This window comes from Nanorana parkeri, unplaced genomic scaffold, assembly GCF_000935625.1.
Source record: "Nanorana parkeri isolate BGI_ZX_2015 unplaced genomic scaffold, ASM93562v1 scaffold412, whole genome shotgun sequence".
In the NCBI taxonomy this organism is placed as follows: Eukaryota; Metazoa; Chordata; class Amphibia; order Anura; family Dicroglossidae; genus Nanorana; species Nanorana parkeri.
The window spans coordinates 214811-235545 of NW_017306680.1; the positions used below are offsets into that span (position 1 = coordinate 214811).

Genomic DNA, 20735 nt, shown 5'->3' on the forward strand with positions numbered 1-20735 from the left:
GGCCTACAAATTTAGTATCACCATCTTTTTATTCTACCGGGCCTGCGCTTTCAGAAAATATATGGTTTGGGGGGTCTTTTACAAACGCTAGCAACGCAGCAGTTGAAAATCAAATCAATAGGAAAAAATTGCAGAAAATTCAAAAATGGCTTGGCCAGCTGATTTGAAAAATGTTCCGGAGGGCTTGGCAGCGAAAGGGTTAAGGGAAGATAACATGGTTTGTAAATTGATTTTTAAACACAAAATGCCTAAAAAAATTTACAAAATAATATGGGTGCAGTAAATTCACCTGATCCATGCAATAATGCTTTAGTGAAGTTAAACATCAGTTTTCTCATAAACAAAAGCAAACAACTAGCTAGTAATGAATACACAGCATGCATCAGTTGATACTAAAATATTGTATCTTACACCACTGAGTATTTCCCAAAAGTTAAAGGGCACGTTCACACCAGATACAGTGCGTTCCGGCCTGATTCTGGCCAGAACCCACTGCCTCGCATTGCGGCCGGCTCACTTTTTTGTGGGGCACGAGGGGGCGTGGCAGGCCATTGAAGTGAATGGCACCATAGCCACACCCTCCAGCCGCAATGCGATCGGCCGCACGGGATCGCAAAGCACATTATGCCTGCGGTCCGGTCCGATCAAAATAGTGCGTGCAGCATTTTGATTGGACCAGACCGCAGGCATAATGTGCTTTGCGATCCCGTGCGGCCGATCGCATTGTAGCTGGAGGGCGTGGCTACGGTGCCATTCACTTCAATGGCCTGCCACGCCCCCTCGTGCCCCACAAAAAAGTGAGCCGGCCGCAATGCGAGGCAGTGCGTTCTGACCAGAATCGGGCCGGAATGCACTGCATCTGGTGTGAACGGGCCCAAAGAGAGAGGGCTTACCTGAAAGCTTTGTATGCTGGACGAAACCAACACACATATCCACAAGGACTAAACATGACTAGCCACAGCAAAGCCAATCCAAAATTCACCCCAGAGCCTCCTGCAATCCACCAAGCGAGGCATGCAACCAGATTTACTGTAAGGGACAGGCAATAAACTATAGAAAAAAAGAAAGGTATATTAATTAGAAAGGAAAGAGGAACATACCTGTTATACTTGCTTTTATTTTATTTGAATTGTTTATAATGGGAAAACCATACACTAACTGTGAACCTTACATGGATACTTGTATTTTGGTAACCGTTTGTTACTAGTTAGGTGTAAAACATGCTGCAGTTTAAAGGACACAAACTAGCATCCTCCCGTCACCCTAAGCTCAGTATACCGTGAGCTACAGCTCGCAGTATACTGAGACGCCACAGTATACCGCGAGCTACTGCTCGCGGTATACTGAAACGCCGCAGCTGAAGCGGATGCCAACAATTATGTCTGGATCCGCCCAGCTGCGTGAGTGACAGATGGCTCTGCCTATCTAGAGGCAGAGCCAGCTGTACCCGCCCCCTCTCCTCGAGCGGGGAGAGGGGAATCCAGCCCCTCCCCTGTCACGGCAGAGAGCTGTGACAGGATCGAGAGGTGAGCGAACACCGGTATGTGTTCGCTCACTTCTCGATCAACTGAGCCGACCTGTGACAGTCTCATTGTCACAGGTCCGCTAGAACTATGAGGTGAGTGAAAAGCACTCACCTCATAGTACTCCTTTAATCATCTGACTGTAGATCCTCAAATCATCTCTGAATTGGTGCGGACACTGTCCCTTCCTTCTGGAGGGTGGCTACTTTTGTTCTTTTTGAAATATTTTCAAAAATCGATTAGTTAGCCGATTAAGTTCGATTAATCGGATATAAATAGTAAAAGAAAAAAAATGGCTACAGTGATGGAATTCTAGTTTTTATTGAGATTGTAGTCTATCACGGGAGCAAGCTTGGAGCGGTGACCACTTTACAACACACACAGGGACCATGGGGAAAAAAGTAGCCCCCCTCCAGAAGGAAGGACAGTCCGCTCCAATTCAGAGTTGATATTATACGGCGGCAGAATACCACCAGCTATAGAGGAACAACAAATTCCAGCAATAATACATTATACAGCGGGTACATAAGAGAATACAGCTTGTGCGGCATGTGCAGCGTGTGTGGCTCAGATCGTGTGTGGAGCCGCGAACAGGCTGACTAATCGATGATGGAAAACGTTGACAACATTTTCCATCGTCAATTTTAATCGACTAAATCGATTAGTTGTTGCAGCTCTAAAAAGGACTGTAACAAATGCTTTATCTATACAAGGAGCATGCTGTGTAATACTTGAAATTGTTCGGTAAAATGATGTACATGGCTTTAAAATTAAAGTGACACTACACTCCGGAGTTAAAGGAGAACTTTGAGGTGAGTGATTTTCACTCAACCTCATAGTTCGACCCGACGTGTGACAATTAAACTTTCACACATCGGGTCAAAAGATCGGGAAGTGAGCGAACTCACGGCTCCCTGCAGGGATCCCCCCCTCCCCGATCCTCCAGCGCTGACAGGAGGAACGAACGGGGGAGGGGGCGAGTACAGCTGACTCTGCCTCTAGATAGGCAGAGCCAGCTGTCAATTACACAGCTGGGTGGATCTCGACAGTAATGTCAGGATCCGTCCCGGCTGCGGCTTCTCAGTATACACCGAGCTGTAGCTCGGGATATACTGAGCTTTGGGTCACGGGAGTACGCTAGTTTAATGTCCTCTCGTGACCCTGAGGAGAACTATGTGGAAAAACAGTTACCCCATAGTTCTCCTTTAAATTTTAAAAATGCATTCAGGTACCTCACTTATTAACAAAAATGTATCCTATTTGTGTATCACTCAGCTGTAGGTCCTCAAATCACCTCTGAATTTCTGCTGACATTGTCCTTCCTTCTGGAGAGTGGGTAAGTTTGTTCCCTATGGACCCTGTGTGTGTTGTAAAGTAGCTACTGCTCCTAAATCAATACCATGATAAAGAACAATCTCAATACAAAATTAGAAAACTAAACGTGTATAGTCCATCACAGGATCGAGCTTACAACACACACAGGGACCATAGAGAACAAACGTAGCTACCCTCCAGAAGGAAGGACAGTGTCACAGATCACTTGAGAACCTACAGTCGAGTGATAATTAAAATAGGCTACAGTTAGGGATGCACCGATACTAGTATCGGTGCCGATACCGAGTATTTGGGTGAGTACTCGTACTCGGCCAAATGCTCCGATACCTAGCACGAGTACTTCATGTGTCAGGAAGCCGGGCAGCGCATCATTACACGCTGCCCGGTTTCCTGATTGACCAGGAAACGGCTCCATGCTCTCTCGTCAATTGTGATGAGAGAGCATGGAGCCGACTTCCCGGCCAATCAGGAAGCTGGGTAGCGTGCAATGACGCGCTGCCCGGCTTCCCGATTGGTCAGGAAGCTAGCAAATTCAGAAGCCGGGCGCTGTGTAATGACGCAGCGCCCGGCATTCTGATTGGCCGGGAAGCCGGCGTCATGCTCCCTCGTCATCTCATAATATTAAGAAAGTGACCTTAAAGCATTAGTTTGTATTGCTTTAGACAAATTGTGACCTGTCCCTTTAAGAAAAAGTATCGGTAATTGGTATCTGTGAGTACTTGATCAAAAGTATCGGTACTCGGTCTTTAAAAAAGTGGTATCGGTGCATCCCTAGCTACAGTTATGTAAATAGTTATGGTACTTGAATGCATTTTTAAGATTTAACTCCTTAGCTTCGTGTCACTTTAAAGAAGAACTCCGGGCACTATATCAAGCCTTGCAGTGGGACTACCCCCGCACTGCAAAAGGTTAAGTGCTCATGGCCAGCTCAGGGGTTTGGGTGCATATAACTTTTTTTTTTAGCACCTAGACAAAAACTACCCCTTAGCCCTTGCAGCGCATCATACCTGAAAAAAAAAATAAAAAAATATGTTTCTTTGGAGCAGGCCTTTGAACAGACTGCAAGCTACTCTGAAGAATTTACATTTACATTAACATGCAGTGCAAAAACCAGGCTTCTCAATCTTTGACCCTTTGTTAGGACAGTGTTTTTAATGTAGTTTACAACTGATAATGAGATCTGCCAGCACAGTTCAGACAGGGTTAATTATAGTAAACATCAACCCCCCACCCCCAAAAAACCCTCCTTGAAATTAGATAATGGAAAACCCTGTTTTCGGGTCTTTTAGAAAAGAACAAACAAAATAGTAAGCAACATTTTTAAATATTTTAAAAGTTAAGCTTCATGAATGACATGTAACAAAAATAAAATATATGTTATCCCAATTTGGCTACAAAAGTGGAAATACACTTTAACCACTTAAGAACCATAGGATGTAGCTGTAAGTCCTGGAATCGAAGTGGTTATAACAAGAACAGATTTTGGTATTACTTTAAACAACTGCCTCCTGGTTGTCATGTACAAGTGATCGAGACGGCTAAGCCGTTTGATCACTTATACGGACCTGAGAAGAAGTGCTTTCCCCCCACTTCCATGCCCACCATTGTTTCAGAGACCTCCTGCTGCTCCGGGGAGCCCAGGGCCACAATGGACGACTTCAGGATGGCGAGCGGGAGCTTTGTCTATGAACAATTTTGTGGCTTGACATCTTTGGCACCTTTTTACTTGGCGTAACCCCGTCTTTTATACTATACCAAAAATAATTTGTTATATTGTGTTTATGTTCACTAAAACTAATTTTAGTGTATTTTTTCCTGAAAATAACTATTTGATTACCATTTGCACAAATATCATACAACATAAAAAATTGCAACTACCATTTTTTTTTAATTCTACAGGGCCTCTGCTTCATAACCAAACAATTGTTTGGCATTTTAAGTCGTTTTGTAGCCGAAAATAAAATCAGATTTTAACGTGTTTAAAAAATGAAAAAACTGCTCTGGTCCCGAAGTGATTAAAGCCCACTTTATATTGCTACAATCCACAAAACTCATGCTCCCTTCCAGGTGGAGAGCTTTTGCAGTAGGGGTCTGCAAACAGAGCATTGCTTCCAACTTGTCTGTAACATGCTGGCAGGGAACAGGCTATTCTACTCAGATGTAATCAGAAATGCCTACCGGTAAAAAAAAAAAAAAAGCTATTAACAGAACTTCCTGTTGTGCACAAAATAATTTTTATGCATAAAGTGAGTAACAAAATACTTTGCATTAACCCCTAGCAACCGCTAGAAAAAACAAAATGAAATAAGTCTATAACATTAAGGGCTTGTTCACAGCATGTCCGGACCAGATCTGGAGCAGATCTGCAAACGCAGTGCAGTGCGTTTTTGCCGCGTTTTTTACCAGTTACAGTGCGGTTTTTTTAGCTTAAAATGGGCTTTCAGATGCAGTGCAGTGGCTCAATGCTGATTGGGTGGGTAGCCAGCTTCCTGGCCAATTAGCACTGAGCTGGCCAAATAGCATGAAGCTGGCTTTTGCATTGTATGTTAACCCCTTCATGACTGAGGCCTTTTTTTCATTTTTTGTACCCATGTTATATTATGAGAAAACAAAAACCAAATATTTCATTCCTAAGTCTTTAATAAGGACAGATCACGATGAAGGTGTTCTGAAAAACCTGGATTCAGCCATTTTGCCTGCTGCAACAAAACATCTAAAAAGGTAAGATGCTCCTCAATTACCTTATAATGAGCAAAAGTGACAGGAAGTTTGCAGGAGCTGCGCTGAAGGACCTGGGACAAATAAAGTGTTTGTGCACTTAAAGTGAATTATGTGAGAATTGAGGATTACCAAAATGCCCTCTGTCTTGATCCCGTGAAAGAGTCAAGGCAAGAGTTTCAGAGGAGGGAAGTCGTAGATCAGGCAGAACTGAACTCACGGAGTGACCAAGACATCCACAGAAAAGGCCCGGGATCCCTGATCTTGGGAACAAACCTGTCTAGTGTATTGTTGAAAATGGACACCAGGAGGTCCATGCTTGGCGTTACCCACCTCAGGCGAAGGTTCCCAAATATGTCCAGGTGACGGGACCTTTCTCCTGGCTCCAGACTCTGATGACTGAGGAAGTCTTCCTGCCACTTTTCCATACCTAAGATGTGCATGGCGGACAGGCCCAGGGAGTTTCATCCAAGCCAGTATCGGGTCCATTTCTCTTAGAGATGTGTTACTTCTGGTACCTCCCTTGGCGCTGTCTAGCGGAATCAGGGATAGTTGGCCCTGTATAGTGGTACTCAACGTCAGCTTTGAAGTTAAAACCAAAATGCTCTGGGCTCCAGGATGCTGATCAAGAGGCAAGATTCCTGTGACCAGGTCCCTTGAAACAAGAGAGCTTCCCAGGACTCCTACCTGGCCTGACAGGATGGCAGTCATCATAAGCACCTCCCTGACCATCAGGAGGAATGATTTCCCTGATTCCAATGCCGGGTTGGAGAACCACCACATTGGGGAGGTCGAGAAACTGAGCTGGTTTGTCCTAGAGTAAAATTGAGCCTAGGAAACTACCATTAGGCCCAGCACCTTCAAGTAAAAGTTCAGGTGACTCCTGGACCACATTGGTCCAAGTGTTAGAGCAGCTGGGAGGGCTCGAGCAACAACTTCTGGAGATTAAGGACTCATCTGAAGCTCTGCCGGGTTTGTATCATCCAGTGATGCTGAACAACAAAGCTAGCACCGAGTGTTATCTGAGGAAAGTCGTCCAGGTACCCCACTATTGGGATCCCCTGAGATCGAAGCCAAACCAACACAGGTTCTAGTACCTTGGCCTTGTCCTCTGATGGCTCAGAACACAAATACACTGTACAGAGCCAATCCCAGCAGCTCAGTATTATGTGACTTCTGTGATTACTAATCATAGCAATCACAGGTTACTCTTTACACTGATGATCTCTCCCCTTCCTCAGGAAAGGAATCACAATAAACTGAGAATGAGAGAATCAGGGCCTGTTCACCCACAGTGCAGTGACCTACACTGTTTCGCACCAGATCAGCGCAGGTCACCGCACTGTGGGTCACACCACAAAACATGTAATGGGTGGGGCATTGCGCTGCGATAAAATGCAAACATGCTGCATTCTGTTTACAATGGGCAGCAGGGTCCGTCAAGATGAACCAAAGGCCCTAGCCATAGCTTTTGACCATACAGATAGGGTTTGACACACCGCCATGGTGGCAACAGCAGCTTTCATAGCAGGGCCTGACGGGGCAAATAAGGCTTTAAGGAGGGCTTACAGCCTCTTGTCCACATGGTCATTAAAAGCAGGAACATCCTCAACAGAGACGGTTAATATTGTGTTTAAAACAAAGTGCCGGTTACCCCAAAATGTATTATTTCATGTAAGTGTCTGTGTGGATGTTTGTAACTATACACGGTGATCCTGCCAGTCCCCCTTTTTCATTTTGCAATCTAACCAAACCGAGCACAGAAACAGATACATGCTGGCGTGGTCAGTTTGCAGATTACTGCTACCTTCTTGGTTACAGGACACAGTAAAAAAGGCACAGCGTGCATGTATCTGCCGTAGTCTGTTTAGCTGCCACGCCCCCTGCCCAATAATCACAATAGCTCCCAGCACAAAGGGAAACCATTCTGGAATGCAGGCTCACACACAGACATAAAACATACGTTCCCTATTATGTGCCCTAATACAAAAGGAACCAACTGACACTGTGCAGTCAAGTGACCGTCCATAAAATTGATGGACAAAAAGGTAAAAGAATATTATTTTTTACCACATTCATTGTGATTAGTCAAATATTTTTCATGGTGATCCCAGCTACTGTATAACACCAGCTGTAAAAGCATGTCTAAAAGGGAAGGTTTTAGCAGGTTGGGGCATTTTTAAGGAACCCATGGTTGTGAGCTTTGACACAGTTGTGGCAGGTGTCTCTAACTGTAAACAATCATGTACTGTGTCCACAAGAGATTGTGTCCCTGAGCTTTGAAGAAATGTGCATAAGCAGACAGAAGGTCAGAGGGGGACCATGAAGAGGAAAGAAAGGAAGAGGGCCTGCTTATACCTCCTGCGGTCTGAGTAGGGTTGCCACCTGCCCAGCATTCACCCGGACAGTCCGGGTTTTGAATGCTGTGTCCGGGTTTCATGGCAGCAGAAACCGGGACACAAAATGTCAGGGAGACAGGGACAACCAAAATTAAGATAGGAGCTACTGGCCCCCCCACTGAAAATAGTCTAACTGTGATATTTACATATGAATGGGTGGCATATTTACATATGAATAAGCCATGACTCATGCTCCCCAAAAAATGTGAGCAGCATTAGGTAAACTTGTTAGAAGAGCCTTCAGTAGAAAGAACAGAAATAGTGTGCTTTTCTCAGAGAAGAGAGAAGGATTCCACTCAAGGTCACTAGCAGAAAACAGAGTTAAGCTGGGTGTAGGTGAGGTTACACAGGGCAGTCCTAACAACTTTGATTTTTTTAGTGTCCAATCACCGGCATAACCCATCTGTTAAAGAATGAACTCCCTGTGTCCTGTGATGTACGAAAACTAACAGGTTTTTGACTTATCTGTAAAATCTTTTTCTTGGAGTACATTACAGGACCAAGGGAGTTAATTTTTAGACCACTGGGTTATGCAACTACCTTCAGGTGACTAGACACCTGCGAATCAATCAATGCAGCAGGTCAGTCCTGCATAACCCCTTCCACTCACAGCCTGCCTCACTTTTATAGCAAAGCAGTACAGAGTGTGTCCTGCCAAGAAAATAATCCTGCTCAAGGACAATTACCCTAATAGGAGATCAAAACACCAGAAACAGAACTGTAACGTAGACAAGCCCAAGCCATCTTGTATGTCCACCTGTTAAAACTTGGCAAAAGTGTGAAGTGTGGCAGACTTACAGATTTGAAAGACAGATAAGTGGTGCTAAAAGCCCAAGAAGCACTTCTACTTCAGATGGAATCTCTCTTCACCGGGAAGGCGGTGCCTTCCCTTTCAGCATGTATACCTGTGAGATGATCTGTGGAATCCACTTAGCAAAGGTGCCTGTGCAGGGACCCTCAGTGATACAAAGCAACGAGTCAGACTTGCAAATGGCAGAAGTTGCAGAGATTGACCCTGACCACCTGAAAATCATCCAACTAATGTAGGAAAATGTATTTAGGGTGTTTTGGGGCAGGACATAAGAAAAACAACACAATGTCCTGATTAAGGTAAAAAGGCAGAGACCACCTTAGGGAGGAAGGAGGTTCTAGGCCTCAGAACCACCTTGCCGTCAAAGACAACATGGAGGAGTTTCTAGCATGTCAATTCAGAAACATACCCGGTGTGAAGGTGCACTAACCCCTGCGCAAAGGCCTTTACTAAAGCATAAGGTTAGCGGCCTTTGAAAGAGGACTGCCAAGGCAGAAATCAGCTCCTTAATGGTACACAGGGCAAATGCTGGTCCAGCCCAGACTGGAGGAAGGAAAGGATGCATCCCACCCAGTTTTTCTTAGGATGTACTTTTCTGGCCTTGCACCACTGCTTCAAAGGAGGAAAAACCTATATCCAATGGAGTCACAAGGGCATCTACTGCGAAAGCTAGAAGATTCCTGGTAACAACCCTGTCCAGCTTGTTCTTGAATGTGGATGCCAGGAGAACAACGTCTGGCATCTCCCATCAGTGACTGAGGGCCCGAAACACCCCCAGAGACCACTCTCTGGGATCCACATGGAGACATCTGACATCATCTGTCTGGTCATTTTCCAAACCTGAAATGTGTACAGCTGACAAAGCCGGAGCAAAATGTTGTGCCCAAAGCCAGAATCAAGCTGACTTCCCTAAAGCTGGCCATGCACCTATAGATTTTTCCTATCAGCCTATGGTCCGATGGAAATTGTAGCACAGATTCCTCCATCTACGCTAAAATGTGTGGATGGAGGAAACTCCCACTGGGCCTAGCTTTAGTATCTTGCTAGTCGGCCGTGCTGGCTCTTAAAATACCTGAACAATGCCAGCATCCAATCAGATTGTTCAGGTATTTTGACAGCCAGCGGGACTGAAAATAATGGGTGCTCGTAATGACTGCGGATGGCACCGTTCATAGTAAAACTTGAATCAAAATGTCACCAGCACGAGAATTTAAATATTAGTGCAAATCCATTTATTGATAAACGTCACCAAATGAAAAGCGCTTTTGGGGCTGCACGGGGTCCCTTTCATCAGGCTCAGAGATTACCTCATCTCTGAGCCTGATAAAGCGGACCCTGCACGTCCCCCAAAAGCACTTGTCATTTGAGAGACATATATCAAAAAATAGATTTGCACTAATATAGAATTCTCTTGCTGGTGACATCTCGATTCAAGTTTCTATGGAGGTTCAGGACCCAGCATCCTCCAGTGACAGTCAGCATAAACCACTGAAGGTTGGACGACAGAGCTGACGCAGACTGCTCACTGAGGAATAGATCATCCAAATACGCCATTGTAGGGATCCCCTGGAAGCGCTGCAAGGCAAACACAGGGGCCAACACCTTTGTGAACATCCTGGGTGCCATGCACAGACCAAAGGGAAGGACTACAAACTGGAAATGTCAAGCCCCCATTGAAAAGCACGGAGAGCAACAGTGGGCAGGAAAAGTGTGAATGCTATATGCATTCTTGATGTCCACCAAGGCCAACAAGTCTCCCTGCCTTGCAGTCAGGCAATAACAGAGTGGGTGGATTCCAGCTGGAACTCCTGATTCCGCAGGAACTGACTAACAGGGGTGTGGAAAGGTTTTGATTAAAACTACTTTTTTGTATTGGGACAAGTAAATTGTCATGAAGGACAAGTAGAATTGGCCCCCGCTTTAGCCCTTGGCCAAGTATTTTTTTTTTTTAAATTTCCACACCCCTGTAACAGGTCCTCTTTGAGGAGACATCAGGGGTCTCCAAGACCTCTGTCACCTAGGGACCCCCACAGAAGCTGATGAAGCAGAGATCTGCTTCAACAGCTTCTTCTCTGGCTACAGCAGCCAGAGAAATGACAGCTAAAGGTGAAAGTGATGTAATACACATCACTTTCGCATTCAGAGATCGGAGGGAAGGTCAGACAGTGGAAGAATGCTGATCTCTCCTCCATTCCCAGTATGGGCAGAAGCTATCCTGGTCCTGGGCCTGCATGGGGACAGCGGAGCCCGGGATAACTGGCAGGATTGATTGAAGGGAGGGAGGGGTACAGAGCAGCCGTGGGGGCACAGTCTTCGGCACCATACAAGCGAGCACTTGTATGAAACAGCCGGTAACAGTTGTTTAAAACTTTCAGTGTGCCATAGATTAGCCATCACTGCACTAGGCCATCTACACAGTAGTGCAGAGCCGTGGGGAACAGTTCTGTGTCAAAATGTCAAGATCAGTCCTGATATACATCAGTGGTCCCGGGCCACCGCTTTGGAGCAGACCAATAACATCTGACAAACTGACATAGAAGCAACTGGGGGCCGGACCGGCCGGGGGCCGGAAGAGCAAACAAGGCCTCAAAGAGGGTGTGATGACATGGTGATCAGTTTTAGGAGTTAAATGTGTATTGGTGTTGAGTTATGTTTGAGTGCGTTATACTGTGTAACCTGGTTAGGAAAAGACTATCAGCACCATCCCTCGTTATCTCCCATTGTACTGGAACTCGTTCGCAGGGGAAGCCCTGTGGTGTTGAGCAGACCGATTGTCTGGGGAGGGGAGGGGGGATGTGATGGGATTATAATCTGATCTCATCACTTGCTGTATAAAAGTTTGTGCAGTTGCTCAATAAAGCAGAGTTTGTTTCACCTACACTCGTGTCCCGACCAGTGACGAGCTACAGATCAGCGGGTTTCGATATCTCCTGAGCAAGGAAGAAAACAGCGGCGGACATACTCATCCTGAGAACGGGGGTCCGTCACAGAGGGCTTCTAACCTCTTGTACATGAGGGCCTTAACAAGCTGGCACTGCAGTGGCTTAGAGCAGCTTACGAAAACTTACTAGAAAATCTTGCAGAAAAAATTAATCAGTAAAAATCAGCAAAAAGTAAAGTACTGCTTTCAGAGCAGAGAAAGGACATCTATCACCTAGGGACACTAGCAAAAACTGAGGCATGTGGGAGGTGTTATGCAGGGTTGCCCTTCAGCTTTGAATTGCCAGTGCCCAAATTACCAGAAGGTAGCTGCATAACCCAGTAGCCTTAGAATTACCTCCCTGTGATGTAAGATGAAGAAATGTCATTTTTGTTTTATATTTACAGGGTTATTCACAAAAGGGTGAAGAGTTTGCAGAAGACAGGAGAAGTGAACAATCTAGGACAATATAGCTGATTAGAGGGGGCCGACAAGGACCCTAAAGCAATCAGCAAAATAGAAGGGGAGCCCAACACAGGATCTAGTGAAATGCTATCCCCGGCTGAGCCACAATTTGGCTGTGTGGCAAACTTACTATGGACCCCATAGCTGCAGTTGGAGCTGAATTCTCCAATTCAGCTCACTTTCCAGTTCAGCTATGTTGTCCTAGATTGTTCACTTCTCCTGCCTTCCCCAAACTCTTCACCCTTTTGTGAATAACCCTGTAAGTTATGCCTTAGGTGAATCGAGAGGGGCATTGTTCCTTTATGACAGAAAGGAACAATGTTGATCGGGACAGGTTTTTTAACTTGTCTGACTAAACATAATTTTCAAGTGCAGTCATCTGTGAGACAGCAAAAAGCTGGATGGGAAGACATATCTTATTTATGGTTAGTTTTTACCTTCACATTAAATTTTATTTCTCAGTTAGCCTGTTCAGAAGTGATCCAATTTCAGTATTTCAGGGAGCGGCTATAGCAATTGGATTGTATATAAAGCGATATCCACATATAATTTTGTTATATATGATATAAAATAAATGCATTGTGTGTGTGATATGTTAATAAAAAAGCTGGAGGGAAATTTTGTGATGTGATAAATACTTTCCAGAAATGGGTTTACTTGGCATAAAAAATGTCATTTCAATCTGTTGCAAGTGAATACAAACATAAATTATGAATTTGTGAAATTTTGTTGGCATGATATTCTGACATCTAGATTTCTGTTTGCACTTGGTATGGGTAGTCTTTTTTTAATGCTACAAGTTTATGTTGGACTTTTCCGTTTAGTTTTATTTAATCTCTTTCCAGCACTTAGTGGTACTGTTGCTGGTGTACTGTTTTCTCTGTGCTGTTAGCCTATAGTCTGTTGCCTCATATGTATTTTGTACCCCTGTCTTCTCCTTTGTTGTCACTCTTAAAGCCCAACTTTGGGTACAACAACATTACCTGGGATAAAGCAAACATTTCTTACCCACAAAAGTAACCTCCTGGCATGTGGGCTTTCTTCTACATCTGGCAAATCTGCTTGTTTACATGCTGGAATTAGTACAGCTCCACCTGTATTTCTAAGCAGCATCGACGGTGCATGGGCCCGTGAGTGGATATCAGGCCCCGTTCACACCAGGGCGGTTCCGCAGAGATGAACGATCAGATACATAGCTATGGGGACCGTTTATGCGACCACGCGGCTCAGTGCAATCCGAACCGCCCCCTGCCCAAACTGCTCCATGACCCTTTTTTGCTGCGCAGATCAGTGAGGTTTCCATACAGCTTTCAATGGAACCGCGCTGATTAGTGCAGCACTGGGCGTTTTTTTTCCCCAAAACCACCCTTTTGAAATCATCCGCAGCCGCCCTGGTGTGAATGAGCTCTTAAGAAGTAGAATGGTTAGAATTCTGATGTTTGTTTTGTAATCAACCGACAAGAAGGCAGGTGGAAGATACTAGACAAAAAAAGTACTGTCCAATACTGGAACCTCTACTGATCTCTGAGACACTTACACTGGAAAATGGCTTAGTACCAAGCCAACCATATGTCTAAGTTTCTTAAATAGCTGGAAGGGGCTCCAAGACGGGCACATACAAATCATGAACTTGAAATCATGATTTTAAATTTATAATATTAAAGAACAACTATAGGAACATGCAAGCACCACCAAGATTCAAAAATCTTATATCCATTAATATGAAAATAGGTATTACCGAAAGTCCACTAAAAGCAGACTATCCTAAATTCACTATCATGTTGTTATCTATCCTTGCCCAAACAATAAGGATATGTTCTGGATAATATATTGTGGAATCTTAATTCTCATTTACTAATATTGAATATTTGTCTTGACTAGACAAAGTACGAGATTAGCCAAAGACTTAAGATGGCACTTTATGTAATAAATTGGCTTCTTTTAGCCCTGATTTGCCCAGAATGTAGAAACTAAATGCTAACAAGCATTTAAAACCCTGCTGCATGTTATGCACCTCTTTTAACGTACATAGTGACTGTATAACTGTGGCTATTGTCCCTTATGAGATACAAAAGTACCAGGAAGTTGCTCACTCAGCACTGCAGCCACGTTCAGAGAACGCCTTGTACTTTTTTTTAACTCAAAAAAAGGTGTTCTCTTATTGGACAAGGTGGAGAGGAGGGGCAGATGACATCACAATCTCCGTCTCAACCAATCAGATATTTACTGAAAAGAAAAAAAAAATACAAGGCGTTCTTTGAATGGTGGCGGTACCAAGCAAGTGATTCCCTTTTCTTAGTATGCAGAGAGAAAGCCACTGGAGGTGTAGTTGGAAGATCACAGTTATCACTGTATGTAGAGTTGACTACTACAGTGATGTTTAGCATCTCCAGCTTCCCCCTGGATATCAGATATGGATACTTACATTGAGCCAAGCTGGACCGATGTAAGTTTTCATAAAAAGATTATTCCTGGAATTCAGCTTTAAACATTTATTAATTTAAGATCAATTAATAAATGAGAATTCTTCATACATTATAAACATTGCTGTTTTTTTTTTCCTTTATTGGATCTCTAGAATATATCCATATTGTTGGGGACAAGAATAGAAATCTAACTGTAACTTCTATGTCTCATAGGGGACAATAACCACAGTTATACAATCACTGTGTACACTGAATGAAGTGTATAACATGCAGCAGGGTTTTAAATGCTTAGCTTAGATCTGTGGTTCATGACCCAAAAGTGGGTCGCAACCCCGTGTTCAGTGGGTTGCCACGTGCCTTCCACTGCACTAGGCGAGAGGCTCCTCAGCCTCATCAGTTTGTGTGCTGAGCAGCCATTCAAAATATGCTGCCTGGTGCGAAGTGTCAGCTTGAGGTGGGGTGGGCTGGGGGTATGGCTGCAAGGGAGCTCCATCCAAACGTGCATTGCTTACAGCTCCCTGGTAATCCCCGTGCCTGGAGTGATGTCACAGTCTGGCTCCCAACACCTCTACAGGGCATGCAAGAGAGCTCTACGAGAAATGCACATATGGATGGAGCTCCATTACAGCACAGCAGGGCACACTGGACCCCAGGCTGAGGATCTACTCCAGTTCTCATAAGGTAGGAAGACTGGGTGTATGTGTGTGTGTGTGAGAAATGTGTTATATTGTTTCTGTGGTTGTGTGTGTCTGTCAGTGTTTTTGAGGGCCCATTCACACTAGTACAGTGCGTTAATCGCACAGTCCCATGCGATTAATGCACTGTACCTCACAATTGCACCTACCACGCGTTCTGCTGCAGAAGGTGCATTGAGTTGCCATTCATTTGAAAAACACCCCAAACACACCCACAATTCAATTACTGGAACATGCGGTACTGCAATGCCGTGCGTTCCAGTGCATTGAGACTTGGTTGTGACTAAAAGTAAAGTAAAAAAATGTTTTCCGTCCCCCCCCATGTTAATGTTAGCACTTACCTTAAATTATGTCTCTTAATCCAATCTTCTTTCCTGATGTTTGCATCTGTCCCTCCAGCGATGCGGCGGCTCTCCGATCCAGCACCGACTCCTCTGTCCCTGCAGGCACTTCCGATCCCGCGGTGTCTGCATGCATGTGCACGCGTCAATAGACTTACCTTGCGTTTCTATCTCCCGGCCGAAAATCCGAACTGTGCATGCGCCCGCCCCAAATGCTTTGCGGCCGCCCGAGCAGTTTCGGATTCTCGAGCGATAGCACGCAGCGATATTGAGGTAAGTTTTATGCGTTTTTAATTTTTTAACTTTCTGCCTATATCTACTGCTTGCTAGAACCCCTTTAATGGCCAAGGACAAATGTGAGGCCTAAGGTTACACAGGTTGAGAACCCCTGACTTAGATTTTTATTTGTTAGTAATTTTTTTCCTACATTTTGGCCAAACCAGGTCTAAAAGAGCCCGATTTGTAACATAATGTGCCACCTTTAGTCTTTGGCTATTATCGCACTTTATTTACTCAAGATATGCTGTCAAGTACTACTGTATGTTGCACTAGTGTTTGATAGCCCTCTTACAGTACTTACATATCCACAAATGGTAGATCCTCCGTACCAACGTCCTGTGCTGTGAAGGGATTTCATCCTCAAAATTCTGGTAGAAGCAGGGACGCAGACGGATGAACTTCGGCAATGGAGGGAAATTATTTTCACGGTCTAGGATAAGGTACACAAAAATTAAGTCAAACCATGCATCGTTCTTTCTGAAGTATTAAATGCTTAGATTGTCCATTAGGACTGATTGTTAACTCAAAACTGTGCAGACTTGCAAATATGGAGTAATCTTACCAGCTGGTAAGTGTGCTGGGAATTTTTTGTATTGTTTGTTTTGTGAAATGCTTTTTCCACGTGCACCTTACTTTAAAAAGCTAGTTAAAAATTGATAAAAGCGGATACCATTTTTGTTTTTCTTGCTGGTTTTGGTGCAGGGACAGGCTGGAGGTCTTCACTGAGGTGTGCTGGGCTTTTAGTGTGTTCCTACACCTTTAACCCTTTCGCTGCCAAGGACGTACGTCGTACGGAGCTACAAAAACTCCTCACTCCCTTCCCTTCTGCAGCGCATGGCAAAGCTTTGTGACGTGCGTTGTAATATTTGTGTTGCAATAAATATACGCCTGTATCATTTTATCACAACACAAACACCAACACAGTGTGAAAACAATTTTTTAACATAAGTTCATTTTTTATAGTTTTGCGTACCGTGATTTTTTTACCTTTTCGCAAAAAGGCGCAATTTTAAATTTGCAAATATTTGTTATTTATTAACTCAATACAGTTTTATCTTTTAGATTTAGTCAAAAAATTAAAAATTTTTGTGCGCTGATAGAGATTTTAGTGTGTTTTATCAATTGAATTGTGTATTTTTATCGGTTTAATATTAATTTGAGAAACATTTGCACAATTATCGCACGGCCTACAAATTTAGTATCACCATCTTTTTATTCTACCAGGCCTGCGCTTTCAGAAAATATATGGTTTGGGGGGTCTTTTACAAACGCTAACAACGCAGCAGTGGAAAATCAAATCAATGGGAAAAGTTGCCGGCATCTGGAGCCTCTCAACCAAAACAATTTTTTACATAAGTCGATTATTTACAGTTTTGCATACCTTCATTTTTTTACCTTTTCGCAAAAAGGCGCAATTACAAATTTGCTAATATTTGTTATTTATTAACTCAATACAGTTTTATCTTTTAGATTTAGTCAGAAAATAATTTATTTTGTAAACGGATACTGATTTTGGTGTGTTTTAACAATATTTTTATCGGTTTAATATTAATTTGAGAAACATTTGCGCAATTATGGCAGGGCCTACAAATTTAGTATCACCATCTTTTTATTCTACCGGGCCTGCGCTTTCAGAAAATATATGGTTTGGGGGGTCTTTTACAAAACGCTAGCAACGCAGCAGTTGAAAATCAAACCAATAGGAAAAAATTGCAGAAAATTCAAAAATGGCTTGGCCAGCTGATTTGAAAAATGTTCCGGAGGGCTTGGCAGCGAAAGGGTTAAGGAAGAATGGAATATCACCAGGCATACCTGCTATCTATTTATTAATTGCTATATACGTATGTTCCAATATGGGAGCTCACTAAAATCTCTGTTTTTAATACATATTGTTGAAACAGAGTAGATTTTGGTGTGTTTTACATGTGAGAAATATACGTCTTGTGTTCAGTGGCGCCGCTACAGGGGGGAAAGGGGGGGCAATTGCCCCCCCTAGGTTATCACTTGCCCCCCTGTGTGCCCCCACCGCTAACAGCCCGACGTCCCGACGCTAGCGCAAGGCAAGGCGGGAGAAATGGAATCCCTGTCCCAGCAGATAACTGTGCCCGGGGCGGTAATTACACCGTCCCGGGCACAGTTATCTGCAGGGACAGGGACTCCCCTGATAAGACTATAACTTCAATACAAATTAGTAAACTAAAATGTGAGATTGCAGTCCATCACGGGATCAAGCTTAGAGTAGTGGCTACTTTACAACACATACACAGGGACCATGGGGAACAAAAGTAGCCACCCTCCAGAAGGAAGGACAGTGTCAGCACAAATTCAAAAGATTATTTGAGGCTCTACAGCCGAGTGATACACAAGTAAGCTACATTGCTGTTAATAGGTAAGCTACTTGAATGGATTTTAAAGATTTAACTCCTGAGTTTAGTGTCACTTTAAATAAAGACCCAGGTAAATGAAAAACAAATAGCAACATCACACAGAAAAGAACACTTTTTACCTCCCATTCTTCTAGAAGTGACCCAAACTGGTTAGCTGGAACATCTGGAAAACACACAGCATCGTACATAAATTTTGGTTCTCATTTAATGTGAACAAAGCTGTTTAAATTAAACATGAGAACATAGCTTGTCTCAATTGTTTAATTATATTACATTATAATATTTTTTTTCAGATATGCCTAATTTCATCATAGGGGTAACAGGCTAAAGATGCATGTATACATAAGCAGGCTAAAGATGAATGTATACATAAGCACACAGTCAGTCACTGGTCAACACTTCTCAGGGGGAAGGAGAATTTAGAAAACCTCTTTCTTTCATTTGAATGATATCCCATTGTTGAATTAGGATTAAAGGGGACTTACAGTGTTGGCACTCGCTTTGTCATACTTGGCTGTGAAGGGTATATGTTGTAAGAATTAATGTTTTGCCCAGGTTGATATTCATGTTTCAGATGATCCCGTTTCAGGTCAAGAAGGATTATTTTAAAATACTGCAGACTGAGATATCCAAGTATGTATGGAAACCGAGAGTCTCTAGAGAGGTGTTGGCATGGCCCATGGTGGATGGCGGTTTGGCGATCCCCAATTTTAGGCTTTATTATCATGCAGCTATTCTTACTCGGGTTGTAGATTGGATATATGCATGTCAGACTAAGCAGTGGGTGGCCGTGGAAATGAATTCAGCGATCCGGATTCCCAGACAGTTTCGGGGCCTGTCCTCGGATACTTTGCCTCTGATGAGGTCAACCTTGGGGGTTTGGGATGGTATTTTGTTGAAAGCTGAATGTCTGTACAACTCTCCTTTGCTACCCTTGACTGGTCACGCATATTTTATGCCTGGTAAATGGGACAGGAAGTTTAACGATTGGCATGTGGATAAGCCTACCTGCCTCCATCACGTGCTTAGGGGCACGGTATTGGCACCAGTGGAGACCCTTTTAGATCCTAATTCTTTGATATTTATGGATTATTGGCGATATTCACAGTTACAGCATTTTCTTGCATTGCTCCCTAGACCATTACGATCCTTAAGGCATCGGAGTCCTATTGAAACTATGTTTCTTTCAAGTAGTAGGCCGGCCAGGTGTATCTCCCACTTTTATAAAATTTTGTTGGAATTTGGGAGACCAGAGCTTCCCGATTTTTTGACTAGATGGGAGAGGGACTTGGGCAGCCAGCTGCCTGTTGAACAAAAAATTAAAAAAGGTATTGGCTTTAACACATACCTCCTCGATGGCAGAGATGAATTATAAATTACTTACCCGTTGGTACCTCTCTCCGTCTAGAATGCATGAGATGTATGGTGATTTTTGCCCCTTGTGCTGGTGGGAATGTGGACAAAGGGGAACTATGGCGCATATATGGTGATAATATACAGTATCTCACCGAAGTGAGTACACCCCATATTTTGTAAATATTTTATTATATCATTTCATGTGACGACACAGAAGAAATGACACTTTGCTACAATGTAAAGTAGTGAGTGTACAGCTTGCAGATCAGTGTACATTTGCTGTCCCCTCAAAATAACTCAACACACAGCCATTAATGTCTAAACCGCCACCAACAAAAGTGAGTACACCCCTAAGTGTACATGAAATGATATAATAAAATATTTACAAAAATGTGAGGGGTGTACTCACTTCGGTGAGATTCTGTATGGTGGACTTGCCCCATACACAGGGATATGGCGTCAGGTGTGGACTTATATTGAAAAAAGTATGGGTTCTCATATTGAAGATGATCCATGGTGTATGTTATTTCATTGCACTATAGATTCTGCATTGAAATATAGATGTTCATTGATCCCTCATCTACTTAATGCTGTGAAAGCTCGGATACCGCAGTATTGAAAGGTCTCTATACACCCTTTATATCAGTGGTTTGAAAAAATTAACAACACCTGTAATATGGAAGAGATGGTTCTAACATCTAGGAGGACAATATAAAAGATTTTATAAAATATGGGCAGGGTGGTTTGAATAAGAAAAATGCAGATTATGGTTTTTTTTGTGTGTGTTTGTCTTTGTCTATGTAGGGAGTAATTATATATTTGTGTATGTGAGGACAGTTAAGCTAAACTAGATGGGATTTAAGGAATGTTTTCAAGGATTAGATTGTTTAGTAGAAGAATAAAAATAATTATGTAATTGTATTTATTTAAATGTATATATCGAGCGGAAATGTCTATGTTGGATATGCTGTCCAGATGGAAGTCTGTTTTGTATTAATATGTAAAAACTTTAAAAAAAGAATACATAAAAAAAAAAAAAAGAAAACCTCTTTCGAGTGATGTAATTTCCTGCTGATATAA

At 43.2% G+C, this 20735-nt stretch overlaps 1 protein-coding gene across 1 annotated transcript in view; it reads right to left on the reverse strand.

Annotated features, from left to right (window-relative positions):
• The window catches only part of SCAMP4 (secretory carrier membrane protein 4), a 49648-nt gene that overhangs the window by 7276 nt on the left and 21637 nt on the right, over positions 1–20735 (reverse strand). The window contains exons 2-4 of the mRNA XM_018559690.1: positions 18419–18462; positions 16214–16342; positions 894–1050 (exon numbers count right to left, since the gene is read on the reverse strand). Of these exons, the coding sequence (XP_018415192.1) occupies positions 894–1050; positions 16214–16342; positions 18419–18425 (293 nt within the window). The 5' untranslated portion in view covers positions 18426–18462. The remainder of the gene's footprint in view (positions 1–893; positions 1051–16213; positions 16343–18418; positions 18463–20735) is intronic.